Raw genomic sequence first — 21,288 nt, 5'->3', positions numbered from 1 at the left:
AGATGGGCTCTCATTAGATCACCCAGGCTGGCCTTTAACTTGAAGTTCTCCTATCTTAGCCTTCAGAAGGACGATTGTTTTACTTTGTGTCCCAAAGAATTCTAGCTACTTTTCAAACACTTTTAACTCTGAAGGTCAGGTGAATTAAATATAAGATGCATTATAATAGCTTTTAGAATCAAGGCCTTCAATCAATTTGAGAAATTTTAAAAATTAAGTAAGTTGAACAATTCCCGCAGCTAGAATTACTGAAAGGATAAAAGGCCTTTTTATTCTATTTTTGGTGCTGGGGATTCATCTCATGGCTTTGCCATGCTCCAGCCCCTTTTACGATTGGTTATTTTTGAGGCAGGACTTTGCTTTATGTTTCTGCCTGGTCTGTCTGGGCTGTGATCCTCTTTCTTGTGGTTCCCTGTGTCTGCTGGAGCTGACAGGCATTGGTTAAGATGTACTCTCATAAACTTTTATGCCAGGGTTGGCCTCAAACTGTGATCATCCAATCTCCACTTCTCATGTAGCTTGGATTACAGGCTTGGGCCACTGTATTCTGCAAGAGCTAATATTTTTATTATTAGGGTAGAAGTTTATATTCTTAACCACTTTAGATTTTGCTTATGCTAGAAGTCATTATCATGTTGTATGTTTCATTAAGAAATTTTGATGGCTCAAGAGAACAGAGTATGCTGTAATTCAAGTCTGTGACTGATAGCATCAAGATAGCATCAGGTAAAGTCCCTAAGTGCCTTGCATTCTTTTCACTGCACGCTAGTTTTAAAGTTGTATTATTAGGTCATTCACCATGACTGTCTGATGCTGCACACACAGTTTATAAAGGCAAATATTAGTTTAGTTTACTGCTGATTCCTGTTACAAAATATCCCTGTGTATTCTGAAGTTAATGGGTAGAAATAAAGGAGACAACATTAAGTTTAGACGGAACACATGAAAACTTCAAAATTACGTGGCATTACAGTGCAGGGAATCCCTCCGCTTGTTAGCTTTGTTAGGCTTCCTCCATTCCTCACTGGACGACACGCAAGTCTGCCACACTCTGACTCCACGCCTGCACCCGCATGCCCGAGGCGCTCAGTGCTCACATGTAACGGCTGCTGTGTGTACACTGTATACGCAGTCTGGAGAAATCACAACCTTGAACTCTGTGAGGCCCCCCACTTCAGACTTTTTCTGACATATTATTTTTTAAAAAGACTCATTTGAGAATTGCTCAGGAATTCATGTAACTGGACTTTACACTATTAGAGCTAAATATTAGTATGTGTAATTCTATAGAAGATGGTAAAGTTTACAACTTTCATAGTATGTTCTATTTCTAGTTTGCCAAGATAACTTCAACCACACAATTCTCATGACTATTTTCAGTATTTTTTTAAAAAAGGATATGTTATAATATAAACTCAATGCTTTAAAATGTTAAATGTGTGGACGATGTGATAATGCAGTGTTATTTTTATGTTTAAATTTCCAAAATATAATAAGAATAATGAATATTTTCAAGCCTAACTTACCATACATGGAAAATCCATGAAAAGGGATTACACCTAAAAAAAAAGAATATTTGTTTTCAATGAGTAGGATATATGTATTTATTAGGCTGTTCAAAGGACAAAAACTGAAAATTTTATCCATGTCATAAAAACTTTGTGATAATATTTGATGAAATATTTTGTCCGTATATATATATGCTTGAGAACTAAAACAGTGGCCTCAAAGTCAATAGACTGTGTTATTTCTGAAACAACTTCATCTTGTTTATTAGAATTTAATCTGTGAAGAGATTACTGAGCTTTTACAGGCACATCTTTATTACTGTCACTTTACAGAAAACAGCAGTGTTTAGCAACACTACTAAAAGTTGTAGCATTGGAGCAGTTTAGAAGAAATATTGCTGGGAACATAGTACCGATTCAGTATCTGGCAAGGATTCTATACACATATATGTTGTTGTCAAAAAAATATTCCAAGTTTAACCTCAGCATGCTAACCACAATACATATATAAATATGTATATATATACATATATATGTATGTGTGTGTATATATATATATATATGGTGGTGGTGGTCATGAGGCTTGAACTCTGGGCCTGAGCACTGTCCCTTGACTCTTCAGCTCAAGGCTAGCACTGTACCACTTGAGCCAAAGTGCCACTTCTGGTTTTCTGGTGGTTTATTGGATGGGCTGGGAAAGTGGCTCAGATATAGAGCGCTTGCCTTGCATGCATGAGGCCCTGAGTTCGATTCCTTAGCACCACATAAGCACAAAGAAAAAAAGCTGGAAGTGGCACTATGGCTCAAGTGGTAGAGCGCTAGCCTTGAGCTGAAGAGCTGAGGGACAGTGCCCAGGCCCAGAGTTTAGGCCCCACAACCGGACCCCCCCCCAAAAAAAAAGAGCTTCATGGCCTTTCCTGGCCGGGCTAGCCTTGAACCATGATCCTTAGCTCTCAGCCTCCTGAGTAGCTAGGATTACAGGCACGAGCCATGGGTTCAGCTTCTTCTACTGCATATCTAACAGTAAACTAAATCAATGTGAAATCAGTACAGAAGCTGAGAAGTTTATATCCTTGAAAAATAGTATAGAAGTGTTTTGTTGTGAGGCAAAAACTTCTTGTTGGCAGGTTATCTAGACTGTTTTATGAATAGGTAACAGTTTACAATATGTAATGTGCCCAGCAACAGAGGGCACATTAATTTCCAATATAACCAGTACAATTTGAACAGTTTTATTTGGGAATGGTTATTTCTTATTCTGGCTCTCTACAATGCCTATGTTGTACCCCTAATTTTGACTACAAAGACTACTAATTTACTTTCTACAGTACCTGTAAATGTTCACAAATGTTTTCTGTCTCCTTTGCCCCATAACAATCAGGGATATTTTTCCTCTAAGACTGAGTTTCTTAAAATGTTTTTCAAAGGAACTTCTCCATTTTATTTCCCTCTGGACAAGCTACAGTCCAAGCATCTTCCCTCCCCGTGGATCCACAGCAAAGCTGGCCCATCTGGACAGTTGTTTTTGGACTTCAATAAAGGATTGCATTCTTATCTCTGTTATGTTTGTGAAACATTCCAGTTGGAGATAATTCTGGGTTCTCATTCTGTTATCTGTGGTCCCTATTCTTCCAGGTTCCACATTTCAGTAAAATTTGATATAGACACTATCTATGTCCTATGAGGACATAGATAGAATAAGGCAGGGTGAGAGCAGTAATTGTCACTGGAAACCTCTTTTCTTGTTAGTATCAGCTCATTAATCAGTACCCTATTGCAACAGATGAAAAAGCAAGGCTGGGGTCGGCCTGACTGCTTGGCTCATCAGTGGCTGTCACTTGAAAGTTTTAAGTGCCTTTGGGCAATTTTCCTAACTGCCCTAAGCCTCATTTTTCTTATCTGTAAGTCAGAGATAATGTTAGTCCCTACTTAAAAGAGTTAAATGAGATAATGGCTCTAGATGAGTCATTAATCAATAGCTTAGGCTTGTAACAAATGCAAATTGTTGATATTAACTTTTATAAACGATTTCGTATTTGTTTCTAGAAGTAATTTTGTAAAAAATAAAACTGTGAGCCAGTCGGCCTCACTCTGGCAGCCGGGCTCTTCAGCTTTTGCATGTAGTAATTCCCAGGCTCTCAGGTCCCCATGTTCTTCTAGTCTTAGAGCACAGTGCACAGACTGACATGGTCCAGCTTTGGCTGGACACAGCATTGCTTATCCGTTTTCTTGTTCAGCTCTACTTGGCAAGCCACTCTATTGGGAAACATCTGCCTGTAGACCTTACTTCTGGCCTTCAGAGGGTAAAGTTACTACAGGAGCTCTCTGACTTGTCTGTCCTTTATCCTTCATTCTTTCCCCTCACTTTCTGCTTCCAAGGGAGACATACCCCCTTCCTTTTTAGGCGCTAACATCTTTACCTGCATTCTGAATCCTGCTTCCATAATTTTCACAGTGAGCAAGCTAAGGGCACTCGGCACTGGGGCCTGTCAACTAAGACTGCCTTTTAATTCTTAAAGGACTATTTAAAAAACCAACAAGCAAATAATAATAATAATGTGGGACAGAGAAAATCAGTGGCCAGCAAAACTTAAAGTATTTACCATCTGGCTGGCCATGGAAAAAGTTTGCCAATGCTTGCTTTGGAATTCTGCCTTGGTGGACATCAGTCAACAAGTATATATTAAGCCTCTACTATGTGTGGGATACTATTCTAGGGACTGGAGCTGACCTTTTGTTAGGGAAAGTACAACTGTAACACAATAAGTAAATCGTGTCAGATAGTGATCAAGTGCTATGGTGAGAAATAATGGCAGGGAAGGAAGAGGAGGAGGAGGAGGAGGAGGCCCAGGCTGGGGAAGGACAGAGGAAACCTTCCTGATAAAAGACATTGAAGCTGTGTGGTGAGAATCACCTGAGAGGGTGGGTGGAAGTGCTGGGCTTCAGGTCACTGCTGTCATAAGCTGGTATGTTTGCTGCACACAGCTAGCCATAAGGTAGACAGCGGTGAGATCTGTTTCTTACGGAGGCAAGAAGGTAAAACATGGGTGGTCCTACAGAAATTCCCATATCTTCAGTCTCTACCAACTTTCAGCTAGAGATATTGTAGTATGTTTACATATCATCATCATCACCACCACAACCATCATCATCAAAAATCCCTTTTTCCAGATCCTTTTCCTTAAAATGTAAAATTTTTCTCCTTCTTTTAAACCAAGGTTAACTTTAAAAAAGAATATTTGTATTTTCTCCCTTCAGTTTCTCAATAACCTTAAGTAGTGTAGAAGGCTTTTCATCTCCACACCCCCTAACTTCCAACAGCTAAATCCAGGGGTCTCCTTTGTAGCACCGTTAATGGCTTTGCAGCGGTTGAAAGGTCCTTCACAAACTTGACCTTACCATGGTATATAGACCACCCTGCAGGTCAGACTCCTTGCTTCTTTGAAACTTCTGCTGCTTAGGTTCTCTCTCTCTCTCTCTATTTTTGTTCTTCTTGAATAGTTCTCTTTAAGATCCTGTCATAATTTTCTCATTTTCCCTCTACAAGTATTCTTAATATTAATCTACAATCCAGTACTTTGACTCTTGCTTGGCAGGTACTCTACCAGTTGAGCCATGCCTCTATCCTGACTTTTCACTGGTTACTTTTGGAGATTGAATCTGTGGACTTTTCTGCCTGGTCTGCCTTGAACTGCAATCTGGATCTCAGCGTTCTTTTTCTTTGGTCAGTAGTGGGTCCTGAACTCTGGGCCTGGGCACTGTCCCTCAGCTCTTCAGCTCAAGACTAGTGCTCTACCAATTAAGACACAGCGCCACTTCCGGCTTTTTCTGCTTATGTAGTGCTAAAGAATCGAACCTAGGGCCTCATGCATACAAGGCAAGCTCTCTACCACTGAGTCACCTTTCCAGCCCATGGATCTCAGCTTTCTGAATAGTTAGAGTTACAGGTTTGAGCTACTGGTGTTCAACTTGGACACCATTTCTATAAATGACTCTACCTCGCTCTATCAGTCAGCGAGCCACTTTTGCTGTCTAATTCTCCCTTACATCTGATATCTAAATGTCATATGCTCCTTTTTGGTCTTTGTAGGACACTTAACCCTTCAATTAATGCTGGAAGCTTCATTTCTCTTCACTGTATTACAAATAAGATTGTAACCCTCTCAAACGTTTGTCTACCACCTCTTCAGCCCCTGAGCATAGGACCTGGCCATAAGGCAATGCTTTCCTCTACCTCCAGCCCGGTATTTCATTCACCTTTCAAGATTTTTATACACTATGGCTCCTAGAAAAATCGTCCTGACAGTCTCCTAGCCTCATCCCTAAGCATTAATGACTTGTGTACTCCTGGGTGAACTCACTTGCCCCAACTAGTGGAGGCTCTGCTCTGTGCATACAGCCATGCAATTCTCACTACAGTGCTTTCTGCCTATAGACATATAAGACTAAGAGAGGTTGCTTGGGCTGAGGGCCCTGCTTGGGTTGAATTGACACCCAGAGCCCATGTCTTTCCTTAGAGTTCACAGCTCTGACTCTGAAGTTCCCATTCCAGAGGCCCCTACATCAGCTCCCCCTGCTTCCTTGTTCTCCTGATGAGTATATACCCCAGGACACAGAGGTGGCTAAAGTGTGACTATTTGTGGAAGCATCAAACCTGCCTAAGGTGAGAAGGGGTGGTGAGCTGTAGGAGAATTCTGCATTTGAACCTGCCTTCCAAACTGTTATGAAGACATCATTGTCAATGCAAGAAAATAAACTAGACTTAAAACCTTTACTATTCAAGCTTACTGTAGGTGGGCCTCCATTTGTATTTACACTCTGCCTCACCTTGAAAGCAGTGACAATACCAAGGAGATGATGAAGCTTGAATAAGATAATGAATGTAACATAGTACCACATTTGATTCAAAATCAATATCCAACATGTTACTTTCCTCCCCTATCTTGCTCTCTCCTATAATCAGATTTTACTGTTCTTCCTACCAGCAAATCTTTTAAGCATAGAAACTATTCCTTATTTACCTCTATTCCCATAGACAAGCACAGAACAAGACAGATACTTATCAAATGCTTGAATAATAAGCATACAAAACCCTAAAGAATCTGCTTCTACCATTCTTAATCTTTATTGTCTTCCCTTCTGTCGGGCCTGTAACCAGGCTCTGATGAACTCTGCCTATGGTTCTACATGACATCGAAATCATCAAATTATTCTGCAAACCTTCAGCTCCTCAACCGACCTTTGGAAAAGCTCATTATCTTCTGAAAATACTGATGAGATCATGAAAAATACCATGGTTTCTCAGTGATTATTCATCTACCCACCAAATACGTACTGAGCTCTTGCTTGTCCAATTAACCAATATTTCAAAGCCTAATCTGTGGCCTCTGGAGATATTAAAATAAATATGACATTTTCTCTGCATTCTCTGAAACTCTTATCAGCTTTGTAATATTGTTCAGGAGTATACAGAGTGGAATTCCAAACTTGAACCTGGCCTTAAGCATCCCGAGGAACACTGCTTTCCTATTACCATACATACTATGTGAGCCAATACCTTTTGTTTTGTTTTTGTTCTGGTACTGAGGCTTGAACTCAGGGCCAGAGTGCTATCCTTTATATATTTTTTCATGCAAGCCTGGTATTCTATCACTTGAGCCTCACCTCTAAAGAAACATTTCAATGAAAAGGTTTCTTTCTAGAAAGACATTATTATTATTTTTTCCATCTTCTACAATATTAAAATCTCAGAGCACGGCCCCTAAGAAGGAAGCTCACAATGAACAAATTAGTAAACTGTAAACAGCACAAAGGGACATGCATATTATGACTACTCCTGGTTAATCATGCTTTCACTACACTTTCCCCAAGTTCTGAAATCAGTAGCTGATACATAAGCATTAGTGATAAACAAGGATCATATTCCACAGTATATCTTAATTTCAATATCCTTCTAGATGTTCAACACATGTTGTTAACAATGGAAATTTGAGCATTTATAACTGTAATAAAGACATAAATAAAATATTAAAGCATAAAATTTATTTCTGAATAAGTAACTAAGATATGGAATTGGAGGCGGCTTTCAATAATTCAGAATGTGAGTTCATATTCTGTGTGACTTTATCTAACTTTCTGAATCTAATTTTTATTTCTGAAAATGCAGATAAACAAAATCAAGCTCATGGGTTGCAACTAAGCATGTAAGGTTAGCATATTTTAAGTGTGCCAGTATAATGTGTATTCCACCACAGATGCTCAATAGCTCACAGCTGTTTTATGCTTTTACAGAGAGTGTACATATTAAGTATGAGCTTAAACTTAAGAAAATGTCTCTCATTTTCTATTTCTTTCTCTTATTTTTTTGCCTGAATTACATAAGGGTATACTTCAGCTTAACCAAGATTAGCCAGGGCTTATGGCTCTAAAAGGGGCTGTATAGTCTGCTTTGTTGAGGAGGCATGAAATAAAATTCTTGCAAATAAAAGCAGGTGATCTAAGAAGCAGTGAAGAATCCATTAACACTCAGTGTGCATACCTCCTAGAACACTTCTTTGATCTGAGAGGCAGTCATGTTCTTGGCCAGTTTTTTTTTCCAAATCCTTTCCTTTGCCTCTCATCACTTCGGCCTTTCAAGGGTCATGTTTCAGCCACCTGGCTACCACCCAAGAGTGTGCTTCCAACAGGCATTAGGGTGCTGGACACATCTTGGATGTGACCTCCAAGTTGCATAAGTCTGCTCTGAGTGATTGTTTTAAGATTCTGCCTTCTCTTAGGCATCCGAAAAAATTGCCTATTCTGTTTGAGTAACTGTATAAAGAGATGATTTAACATGCCTTTGCCAAAGCACCAAATGATAAAATTGTCAACAAAAATAAGTCTTGAATTAGGTAAGACAGAAATAGCAAACAGGATCAGAAAATGACACAGTGAACATGCTTCACACTTACCAAATATTTTCTCTACAGTATTACCACTATCTATAATGCTTACAGATGATTTACATCAACTACCTACCTCCCTCCTCATTTTGGACTCTATAATTTATTTCACTCATTTGTTGAAATACTTGATTCCTCTGTTTATTTTTATTCTCTATATATTCTATATAACTATTATGTATTCTATATAACTAAAACATCAGTACAAGTAGAGATAAGACAATGGGCAAATTGCTTTTAACCATGTCCATTATCTGTTTAAATTAAAACTTCAGACTATGCCCTTAATACCTTATTGTAGTAGAATTCAGTAGTTAAAATGTAAACATATATTAAATGTCAATCTAAAAATCGAACTTCAAATAACATCTATGTTTTCTATTTATGGCTGAATTTATATTTTAAATAGATTTTTTATTATAAATGGCACAATGCATTGCTCTTTATCAACTTTACACCTGCAAAGAGACAAGATTATATAATTTCATTTGTGTGTGTGTGTGTGTGTGTGTGAGTGAGTATTAGAGCTTAAACTCAAGGACTGGACACCATTCTTTAGCTTTTTAACTCAAGGCTGTCCCTCTACCACCTGACCCACATTTCCATTTCCAGTTTTTTGGTGGTTAATTGGAACAAGAGTCTTATGGATTTTCCTGCCCTGGGTAGCTTCAAACCACAGTCCCTTAGATCTCGTCCCCTTAAGTAGCTAGGATTCTAGGCATGAGTCCCTGGCACCTGGCTTTGTTACTCTTTTTGGTTAGTGCTCTAGGAGGCTGTCTGGAGAGCTGTATAGGAAGCTGGCAGTACTGCCTTCCTCCAGAGGGGTTGGAACAAGTCTTCAGTCAGCTGTTCCCTGGGAGGGGGGGGGGAGAGAGAGAGAGAGAGAGAGAGAGAGAGAGAGTGTGTGTGTGTGTGTGTTAAGTGTAAATGCTGTGGGAGTGGCCTCTGGTTGACCACTGCTTCAAAGCTCTGAAACCTCCCTATCTAATGTTTTTTAGCAATTGTGTTTTCTACCGTGTAAAAGACAAACACTATTAATAAATTAGTTTTTAGAAGTCACTTGAAATTACATCTCACCCAGATTTGTATTTTTCCTTAAAAAAAAAATCTCCTTGCTTCTGCTCTTGTTCCTCTGAACTCTTCCATAGTCATTCCTTCATGCATTTATTCAGCATTGTTCACTGAGCAGACTATGCATTCATGCTCCTATTTCCTGGATAAATCTGTCATCAAAACTATTGAAGTTCTGTTCTCCACTTGATCTTAGCCAAAAGTCAAGAAGCAATAAAGTCCTGTACTCCTTGGGATTATGTTTTACTGCAGTTGCATTCTACTAACAGGCAGGTTGATGATTTAAAGGTATTAATCAGTCATTGGAGATCTGTTGCTTAGATGAGTGGGATAAGGAACTCCCAAACTCATTCCCTCCTTAAAGCAGAGGTTAAGCTGATAAGCATGGTAGAGTCAACTTTTTTGGTCACTAGAATCCAATAATCCTATAGTAACCAGGGGAAATCTTGGTAAGAGAGCACTACAGTGTTTTAACTCACCACCTCCATACACCATTCTCCAGTCTGGCAGCAGCCATGAACATAGTAGCTCACAATCCTGGTAGCTTGCTTGTATGAAAAAACAACAACAAAACTTGTTCGTGTTTTGTCCTGTCGAGTAGCTACCTGAGAGTGTGGCTCAGATTTACCCTTATGACTGAAGCGCCTTGCCAGGCAGCATTTGTCAAGAGCATTTCAAGGTGAATACACTACCTACAGCACCTGAGGAGCAGGAGTAACTGATGGGCAAATGCTAGACAGACTGGAAAGCATGGGAAGGAGCAGTCTCAGCCAGGAGGGAATAAATACTTCGAAAAGCTCCTGTGTACAGGATACAGGGGGATCTAGAAGAGACCTGAAAAGACCTTAGGTTTTCATCTCTGACTGGCTTTTAGGACCTGTAAAAATAGGACATGAAGACTAAGGTAGAGTTGTAAGTGGCCTGACAAAACCTTAAAGGACTGACTCTAAGCCAATCCATAAAATCTAGGAGAAATGTTTCTGCTTTTTACTTTTGAGTTGCAGATTTAATGAAATCTCTTGCCAAATCTCTAGCTGACTTATTAAGTTGACATAATGGACACTTCAGCAGGCACACTAGACAATGAATATGATCCTTATAAGAAGAGTGAGGGAGTTGGGAAGGTGGCTCAGTGGTAGAGCGCTTGCCTTGCATGCATGAGGCCCTGGGTTCATTCCTCAACACCACATAAGCAGAATAAAAAAAGGTAGAAGTGGCGCTGTGGCTCAAGTAGTAGAGTGCTAGCCTTGAGCTGAAGAGCTGAGGGACAGCGCCCAGGCCCAGAGTTCAGGCCCCATGACTGGACCCCCCCCAAAAAAAAGCTGAGGGCAACTGCTAAAAAATTATAAAGTATAACAACAAATTCTGGGCTGAGGAAGTGAGTCTTAATTTCCATTTATCACATTATAACAGGCAAGACAGCCAGTTTTCACTATTAGGCAAACTAACATATAAAGCATAGGCCATTCACCAGAAAAAGTAAAAGAAAAAGAAAAATGAAAATAAACTGTTTCGGAAGGCCAGACATTAGAGTTACTGGACAGGAGTTACTGGCGAGGCCTGTCTTGTCTCTGCTCATTGGCATCAGTCATACCTCGGCATCAGGCTTGTTCTTACCTTCAAACCTTCAAACATGCCACACACTCCCTCTGGACTGCGCTCCTCCAGTTCTCTGCATGGCTTACTCTGTACTTTCTGGTCTGTTCTATTTCCTCAGAGGCCCCTTTCCTGACTCTTTCCTTTAAAACAGCCATGCCTTCCCCAAGCTCCAACAATTTCTGGTTACTTTATCATTCACATCTCTCTCTGACAGGTTTTCCTCTCCCTCTCTCTTGTATATCTTCTGTTATCTCTCTCTTGAATATCTCCCTTACTATGAGCTCCTTCACAGTAAGTACTTGATGGTGTTCTTTCGTGTGGCTCACTCACCCACAGTCATCCAGAACAGGGCTAGGTAAATATTCATCAGATGAATAAAGTAATTTATAATACTGAATAACAACAATAGTAACAACAAACGTGGAAAGCTCACAAAATTCCTGGGAGATGCCTTCCTTAGCTAAGAAACGTCGCACATTAGCTACGTAATGAATCTACTGATCAGTCCTCAACTGAGTGAGAATGCTGCCTGAAGCCACTGTGGCTGGCTCTTCCTGCCTAGGGAAGGTAATAGCAGGTGTGGATATGGGTTGCTGGGAAGAAACCCTCTGTCCACTTTAAGTGCCTTCCTGGTTTTTACAGGGCTATTAGCTTTTATATAAAACAATTCCAGTCTGATTTGCTGGAGTGATCTTATATAATATTTTAGTTTTAGTATATTCTTTTTTTTTTTTTGTCAGTTGTGGGGCTTGAACTCTGGGGGCCTGGGCCCTGTCCTTGAGCTCTTTAGCTCAAGGTGATGCTCTACCTCTTGAGCCACAGTGCCACTTCTGGTTTTCAGGTGGTTTACTGGAGATAAGAGTCTCATGGATTTTGCTGCCCAGGCTGGCTTTGAACCACGATCCTTATATCTCAACCTCCTGCATGATTACAGGCGTGAGACACTGGCGCCCGGCTAGTTTTAATATATTCTTGTGAAAGGGTCTCTAAAATTCACTTTCACTATTGCTTATGAACATATATGTATGTGTGTGTATGTGTGTGTGACATATACTTACGCACATATTATACACACATAAAGTTTAAAGTGAGAAGCATCTAATGTAGTTTGAATAAACACTCGTTATAGTACTAATATATGCTTAGATACTAGAGGTAAAAATGAAACACATTAAATAAAAATAAAGTCTTGGATCTTCTGAAAACTGCAATATCGAGGAAGAAATAAAGTATAAACAATGTCAAGATAACACAGTAAGCGATGCCCAAGGTCTCCTCACCAGGCAGTGTGAGCGCCGAGAGGCAGGCAGGGTGTTCTAGGAAGCTTCATGCCGAAGGTCATGTCTGAACTGGGCCTTGACAATGATCGGCTATGAGCTTGGGGACAGACAAAGTGATGAGGTAGAAAGCAGGACAGTGCTTCAATACTTTTGTGAGAGTATGTGGCTGTGTGTAAAAATAATAAAAAAAGTTTGCTACTGATGTGAAATGAAATGGTGAAAATGAAGCTAAGAGACAGACTGTCAAGAATCAGACTGGAGAGACCCATATTTTTGAATGTATGTATGTGCATCTGAGTGTTCCTATGTATGTGTGTTTGTATGTATATATGTATGTACGTATATATATATATATATGTATGTATGTATGTATGTATATACTGAGAAGCTTGGATGTTAAGCATCCCAGAAACATTAAGAAAACTTTTAGGAAAAGAACAGTCTTCTGATTTTCACTTAAGCTGTTCAACTCAGACTGATTTTGAAAGAAGATGAGGCCATCTAGATGAAGGCTGCTCTTAGTAAGCTAGAAGTGGTAGAGCCTGAAAGAGGGCAAGGTGGCAGTTATGGCTAGGAAGAGAGGGTCCCAGATGTATATGGAAGATGAAACAGGAAGGTTGTTGTGACTTATTTAATGAGGGACAAAACTGAAAGGAAGCTAGTAGGCCTAACAGGTTTTAGGCTCTGAGTTACTGAATAGATAATGATGGGGGGGGGTCTTATTTTTTAATTGAGATTTTTTTTCTTCTTTTGGGGAGCAAAGGAAGATAATATATTAAGTTGGGGCCGCTTAAGCTTGACATCACTCACAGGAGAGGTGAGAAGGAACTAGAAATGTTAGAGTAACAAACAAATACAGACAGACCCATGAAAGAGGACGGGAGCCCCTAGGCCCTGTGGGAAAAGCAGAGAAGCGGAGTGAAAGTGAGGCGTTTGAAGCAGGGCAGGAGTGCAAGGGAGGAAGGGAACGGGGCACAACACTGAAAGGTACAGGGAGAAAAGGTGCCATGAAATCGAGGAAGTTAGGCTTACTAGGTGACAAATCAGCACATTGCTATACCTCCCTTCTCCCAGCACTCACTACATGGCAGGCACTGTGCGAATGGTTTCCATATTGCATCTCACTTAATCTATTATTCACATGCTACCATTGATGAATCTGAAGCTCACATAAGTCATGTAACATACCCAAGGTCATAGAGGGAGTTGGTAGAACTGGGATCTGAACTCAGGTCTGCTGGATTACAAAACCCATGTTCTTAACTCTGCTGGGGTAAAAGAACTTTAGGATGCAACTTAACATTATCATAATTAGGACACTATATAATGCTTTCCCAAGAAGTATATCTTAAAAACTGTCTAAGCAGCTCAAAGGCATGGTTAGAACCTAAATATTAACTATGAGATCATATGATCACTTCATATAACCAAAATAAGACTTCAGTGGTCTTTCTTTATAATCTTTGCATTTCCTAAATGCCACGCTGGTCAAGGTGATTCACTCCATGTTGACCTTCCAACAATGTCAGGAGGAAGGCCCTATTGAACTAGTTAATGTTCTTCACAGGAAGACTCAGTGCCCTGGACTTAAGCTCAGCTTTCCCACAAATTTACTATGTCCTAAGGAAAACCAGAAAGTATGTGGCTGAGCACAAACCTAGCACAAATGTAGAAAGAGTCTATAGAAGGCTTGTTTTAGGTGATAAATTATTTTTCATTTAAAGAGAAAGAATAAAATAAAGTCACATTCTTAATATGAAAGTTGTAATTTTCTCACTTCCCACTAGAGGAAGCCATTGCTTTACTCTTACCATTTGGTGGATAAAAGACAGCATATTCCTCTAATCCTAGTTTTCCTGTAAGAAAGAGAGTTTCAATATGAATAAGTAAAATACAAATTTAAATTAATGCTCTGTAAGTATAGTAATAAGTAATGGAAATTTAAAAACTAGTCTATTTTATTTCATGATATGGAATGAAATCTGAAAATCTGCCAGCCCCCAATCTGCCAACATTAGCAAATTTCAAGGTGAATTAAAATCAAAATATAAACAAATGCTTTCAAGCTACTTAAGAATTTGGGAGGAATCTATAAACATAAAATGGCTTTGCAAATATAAACAATACTATTTATTAACTCAGGTCCTAAACTTTGCAGTATCTTCATAGTATTTTTAGAAATGTGCTGAGAAGTTAAAATTTAAATGTATTTTAACTATAAGGTAGTCATATTTTCTAGCTCCCAAAATGGTTCATAGGACCAGAGAATGGGGATAAATATTTGAAATTAGAATTGTTCTAGGAAAGCATGTTCATTGTGATCAAATGTTTAACATAGTTTTTATTATTTATTTATTTTTTTGGGTCCGGTTGTGGGGCCTGAACTCTGGGCCTGGGCGTTGTCCCTCAGCTCTTCAGCTCAAGGCTAGCACTCTACCACTTGAGCCACAGCACCACTTCCGGCTTTTTTCTTTTTGTTTATGTGGTGCTGAGGAATCGAACCCAGGGCCTCAGGCATGCAAGGCAAGCACTCTACCACTGAGCCATCTTCCCAGCCCCTTAACATAGTTTTTAAAATTAGTTTTCTCCCACCATTTTTGTTGGTACTAGAGTTTGAACTCAGGACCTCACCCTTGCATGGCTTATAATTTATACTCTACATCAGCAGCATCTCTAGCCTGCCTTTTTGCTGGTTATTTTACAGATGGAGTCTCCCAAACTTTCTGCTCAGAGCTGGTTTTGAACCTGGATCCTTCAGGTATCAGCTTCCTAAGTAGACAGGATTGCAGGCATGAGCCATCTGCCTGAACCCAGGTCTTGTGCATGTTAGGTAGTCACTCTACCTTTGAGCACCTTCCCTAGTGATACCACTTATCTTAGGTAGCTTTTATCTTGACAGTTCTTTTCAACAACACCTTTGAGTCTACTGAAATGACATTTGCTCTTGCACTTGGGTTTAAAGTAACAATTTTAATTAAATTCTTTTTGTTCTTGTTAGGGGTAGTGGCAGAGAAAAGATGAAGAATAATAAATATGAGCGGGTTAGGTTACAGTAGATATACAACAGACTTATCTTTGTGCTGGGTGACAATGAAATAATAAAAAATAAACAGACATAGATTATTACATTAGGTATTTAAGAGGCAAACAAAATAAATATTAGATATAATCTCTTAGTCATGTGGTTTTGATTCTAGGCTAACACAGGAAAACAGAATATATTTACTATTTTTAAAAACAGACTTTAACTGCTTAGAGGTTCAGTGGAGAGAATTGGTGATAGGCTGATGTACATGGTGAGTGGTAGGCTAGTTCTTCAAGGACGTATAATTGAAGCATAGAGGAATGGAAATCTTTCCATATACAAGGACTGTATGGTGGCTAAACAAAATATGGTACATTGTGTGATAATCAAGGAGGCTAGTTAGCTCGCTTAAACTGAGAATTAGTTGAGGGCCCTAAAACCATAGTTCAGTCCATTAGATAATCAGATTTTCAGGCCTCTATAGATTCACTTTAGAAGCAATACAACTTCCCCTCTCAAGTTGGGGGGAAGTCTGACTCCAACCCAAGATGATGTGGGCAATTCTGGGGCAAAAGTGTGTCACACTGAGGAGACACATGAGCCGCTCAAGGACCACTGTTTACACCACTTAACAAAGAGAAGTGGAGCTGGCTGTCAGCTACATTTACTTGGCTTTCAAGTAATGGTGGGATATTGAAGCAGTGATACCATAAGGCTGTTAGTGATGAAGAGGAGAAGAAAGCACTAATAGGTATTAGAGGGCTAATGTGCACAAATTATATCAAATTTGTGAGTGTGGTAGCACATTTTGAGGGCAGGGTTATAAAAAGCTTAGAAAATTTGTAAAGCCAATCAGTGAGATAAACTTACAGTCCTAAAGGAAAAGAAAAACCAATGCAAAGCGCAAAAGCAACAACCAAGGAAACAGCAAACATGGAAGAAAAAATAGTCCCCTGAAATGCTGCTTCGAGAACCATCTGGCTGTGCTCTGGGCACTGAAGTGAGGGTGAAGGGACTGAGGGGATGGTGCTGTCATCTGGGAGAATTATGAAACAATTTAGAACTCAGGAACACCAGTATAAGATATAAACAAACATTCCTAGCACGAGTCTGTAGTTTTACAGCATACTTCCTTGATATTACTAAAACATTACCTCTTATGTAGGATTTTGGTGGTGAAGCACTGTTGTATGAAAAGTGACCCAGAACAGATGTATCCCGGGAAAAACAAAGCAATACCTGGACATAACATTGGAAAACACAAGCAGTTAACAGTTATGAAATCAGAGAATTTACTATGTCCTACTGGGAGGCACGGTGATGGAATCCGAGCCATGCCTGGCAAAGAGGAAGGGTGCCCTCTATCGGTAGCTTCTATTTATTGTTAGCAGTGCAACCACTACTGCCGAGTGCCAGTTTCCCAAGGATTTCTCACTGTTTGCCACCCAAACTTTGAATGGCAGCAGAAAATGCATACTTCTAACTATTAGTTTAGTTTCTTGTGTTTTATCAGGAAAGGAGAAATACCTCAGAGAAATCTAACAGCTGAGAAATGTATAAGGATGACTGTAAGTAACCACAGTGGCCTAGAAAAATGTGGGGAGTACAGGGAGCTAGAAGCAGCCTCAATACTAGGCTGAGAAGTTTAGGGATGGAACCAAGGTGTTTAGCAGGGGTGGTAGAGGCAATGGAACAAATGCTTGCCCAATACAGCATAGAAGCTGGTTGTCCTGATCAGCAGGTAGAATGTGGCAACTCCACCTGAGAAGACACAGGAAGGGCAGAACCACAGTCAAGTTATACATTAGGATAAACTGGATTGCTGACACTAGCATAAAATTTTGGAGCAATGATCTGATTCCCAGGATGGTGATTAGTGAGAGACAGTAAGTCTGGGTCCTAGTCTTTAGAAGAGCTGGGATTATAAAGATGTTAAAAATTAAAAAAAAAAAGAACGAAAATGATTGGGAAAGGCAAAAGTAAAGGGGGTGGGTAACAGGGATGGTGAGAGTTCATGAGTTAAGACTCACAGCAAGAGTGAGTGGAATCCTTCTGTATCCAAGATACATAACAAGGGCCTAGTTCTGTTCTAAGGATAGATTATCGAGGCTGGGCATAAGTTAAACTTGGTGGTAGAAAGTGGACCAATGTGTGCCATGATTTTTCTTATGTTTTAAAAACACTCTAGAAATAATACATCTTATGATAAAATTAGAAATGCAGATAACAAAAAGGGTGACAAATCTATAAATCTGCCATTAATATGGGGATATATAATGTAGGACATATATGCTTTCAGACTGTTTTCATATACATCTATAACTTTTTCAAATAAAAGGAAAAGCTGCAGACTATTCCACTGTACAGTCATTTATGTAACCTGTTACTGCTGAATATTGTTATTTTCATTTTCCTTCAATTATAAGCAATGCTGCAGTGAGCTTTATACCTCACTCTTTATGTACACTCTTAGTTATTTCAGTTCTTAAAGCTAGACTACCTGTGGTGAAGTGCTATGGGAATTTTAGATTTAAAAGACTTCATTCTGTTTTATTATTTACTTATTTATTTACTTACTTAGGGCCATGCCCCCTTGTTCTTGCTGTTTGTTTCTGAGACGGGGTCTTGATTACTTTGCTTGGGCTGGGGTCTAGATATAGGATTCTCTTGCTTCTGCCTCTTGAGTAGTTAGTATTATAGGCATGCATCATCATACTGGCTAAATTTAAAACTTTTAGTCACATTGCCAAGCTGGCCTCCATGGTCTCAAGAAAGATGAGCACCTTTCTACTTTGTTTGCTTGTCTGTTAACACTCCAGTAGTAAGGCAGTACACACCTTCATCAAAACAAGTTGTCAACATCTTCTAGGTAAGAAATGATATCCTGCTTTAAGTGGTAGTGCTTTAATTACTAATTAGTTGAACACCTTTCAATTTACATTTTTGCCATTTTCTCACTCATCATTTTAGTCCATTTTAAGATGGTTGTTTTAAAATTATCCATTTGTTTAAAATCTTCATGTATTAATGATCCTTATTTTGGGTCTACTACACATATTTAGAAATTACATACACATATACATTTGGTTATTGAAAATTCAATGCAGGACCTCGTGCTCACTAGATGTATTATCCATCACTGAGCCATACCATCAACGCCCTAAGTCTGTTCTTTACAAATGGTTTTGTCTAATAATTTAAAAACTATTTTTGACATAAACAGTTTTATATGCTCAAATCTACCACACTTTATTTCATGCCTGCCTGAAAATCAACCCCTCTCTCTGTTTATGTCACATACATATTCACTTAAATTATGAAAGCACATGGTGCTGTCTACACTTCTAGTTCTCCTTTGGAAATATGTCAGTTTGTCTTTGTTGGGGTAAGTGCGGCACTGCAACTTGCTCTTTGCTCAATGAAGTGGATTTGTGTCACTTGACAATTCCAAATGGAAGCTTCAAGAACCAGAGCACAGCCACCCAGGTTACTTTTTCACAGTAAACATCAGTGCTTCAGTCACTCCACCAGCCTGGATTGTGTCATAAGGATGACACAGCTGAGTTCCCATCCTACCCAGGATGGACATTCACACAAACAAAAACAAAACTTTGTTTAAAGCCACTAAGATCTGGGATTTGTTTTACAGCATAATGTACCCACCTTGATTCAAACAGAAAATTTCACATCGTCCTCTACTACATGCCTTTTGTGGTAAAATCATTAACTCACCGGGTGCCAGTGGCTCATGTCTTTAATCCTAGCTACTCAGGAGGCTGAGATCTGAGGACTGTGGTTCAAAGCCAGCCTGGGTAGGAAAGACTCTGATTTCAATAAACCATTCAGAAAAACAGAAGTGGCTCTGTGGCTCAAGTGGTAGAGTGCTAGCCTTGAGCTGAAGGGCAGCGCCTAGGCCCAGAGTTCAGGCCCCACAACCAACAAAACACACACACACACACACACACACACACACACACACACACACACACACACACACACACACACACACACACACACACACACACACACACACACACACACACACACTCTCTCTCTCTCTCTCTCTCTCTCTCTCTCACTGGAATTTTCTTGAAGATCGAATGGCAGCTCTACTAGTTATTAACTGATGACAGTAGGCAAGTTACTGGACTTTTTCTTGGTGTCAATTTCATCACAGATAATATGTATGTAATAATAATGCTTACATTACAGTGTATTGTGGCCATCAGTCCGTAAGATGTTTAGACACTGCTCTAGTGCACTGCACTATTAAAATGTTAGCTGCAAGTGCTACATTATTACTACTAACTTTTTTCTATATTCAGATCTCTCTGCATCCAATATAGTGAATTTGGGGTTTGTTTTATTTATATGGCTCATTCATCACATTTCTTTTTTTGGGGGGGGCGGGGTCCGGTCGTGGAGCCTGAACTCTGGGCCTGGACACTGTCCCTCAGCTCTTCAGCTCAAGGCTAGCACTCTACCACCTGAGCCACAGCGCCACTTATGGCTCTTTTTCTTTTTGCTTATGTGGTGCTGAGGAATCGAACCCAGGGCCTCATGCTTGCAAGGCCATCTTCCCAGCCCCCATATTTCTTTAACTACAAATTTTATTTCCATTTCTAAGAGAATCTTTTTGAATAATGCCTTTTCCATATTTTCTCCATTTCTACAAGAGTCTGACATACATATATTCAAGCAGCAATGTCTTTTAATTACCTTTATCCTTCACTACTCCATTCTGGTTGACTTGCTCAGCTTCTTAAAGATCAGTTTGCTTATTATCTTCTTTGCCTTTACTATGCACGGGGCACTTATCTAGATATGTGAAGCTTAGGATACATAAAAATAAAACTGACAAAATATTTTCCTTGTAGAGCTCGGTTTGGGTGGAAGGAGGTAATAAGCAGCAAACATAAAAAGCAATTTCAGTACATAATAAGATTTGGTGGTAAGTGCTGAGGAACAGAGAAGGAAGTTTCCATTTAGGGAGGGTGGTCAGGGTATACTTCTTTGGGAAAGTGCCATCTGATCAAAGACTTGAAAGAAATTGAGAAATGGAGCATATCAGATGTCTAGGGGAAGAATCAACAGTTGCAAAGATGCTAATGAGGTAGGAGTAGGCCTGGTATTGCAGAGAAGCAGCCTAGATGCCAGTGTGACAGAGCTGATGGACTGGGTAAGTTAGAGAGTTAGAGGACAAACCATTCAAAGCACTGTAGTCAGTGTCTGGGTGTTGATTCTGAGAGTGACATGAGGCGCTGTTATGGGAATTTGAGCAGAGGAGTAAAATGATGTTACTGAATACCAAAATCTGAGACTTGGGGGTTTCCTATATCAGAGGGAACCAGCCTATGGGATAGAGGCCAATTTACCATGTTGCTTCGGGGCCCCTTCATCAGCAGTGGTCCCAGTGTGTGCCAGGGGCCGCTGGGAGGTATAAAGTGCTCTAGGGGAGAAATGAGTTCAGAAGGCATTTCTGTGTGCATTTCTGGTGAACTCCTTGAACAAATATGTGCATGCTTTCCTGATTTCTGTATCTGTAATATTATATTCTTTCTTAAAAAGGGCCTCAAAACTGTATACGCTTTCGGTCTCCAAATGCTGGATTTGCCTTTGCAGAGAGTCAAGTAAGAGGAAAACTGAAAATAGAGTAGTGTCTTCAAAGAGCAGAGGGAGCACAACCAGGTCAAATGCTGTTGAGAGGACTGAGAAGTGATTGCTGGATTCAGGTACTGGTGACCTCAGCATGCACTGTCAGCTCACATGGCAGGCCATCACCCACAGTGTTCAGTACACCTATAACATCTTTCCATATCAGCATAGAGCTGATCATTATTTTTACTGCCATGTCATATTTTATT

General features: G+C 39.7%; 1 protein-coding gene across 1 annotated transcript in view; it reads right to left on the bottom strand.

Annotated features, from left to right (window-relative positions):
* The window catches only part of Tbc1d19 (TBC1 domain family, member 19), a 94,807-nt gene that overhangs the window by 11,284 nt on the left and 62,235 nt on the right, over nucleotides 1–21,288 (bottom strand). The window contains exons 14-16 of the mRNA XM_013009195.1: nucleotides 16,579–16,663; nucleotides 14,211–14,255; nucleotides 1,527–1,559 (exon numbers count right to left, since the gene is read on the bottom strand). Of these exons, the coding sequence (XP_012864649.1) occupies nucleotides 1,527–1,559; nucleotides 14,211–14,255; nucleotides 16,579–16,663 (163 nt within the window). The remainder of the gene's footprint in view (nucleotides 1–1,526; nucleotides 1,560–14,210; nucleotides 14,256–16,578; nucleotides 16,664–21,288) is intronic.

Source organism: Dipodomys ordii, unplaced genomic scaffold, assembly GCF_000151885.1.
Source record: "Dipodomys ordii isolate 6190 unplaced genomic scaffold, Dord_2.0 Scaffold8, whole genome shotgun sequence".
Taxonomy (NCBI): domain Eukaryota; kingdom Metazoa; phylum Chordata; class Mammalia; order Rodentia; family Heteromyidae; genus Dipodomys; species Dipodomys ordii.
Note: the sequence above shows the minus strand (reverse complement) of the source record. Positions and strands in the feature narration are given on the sequence as shown.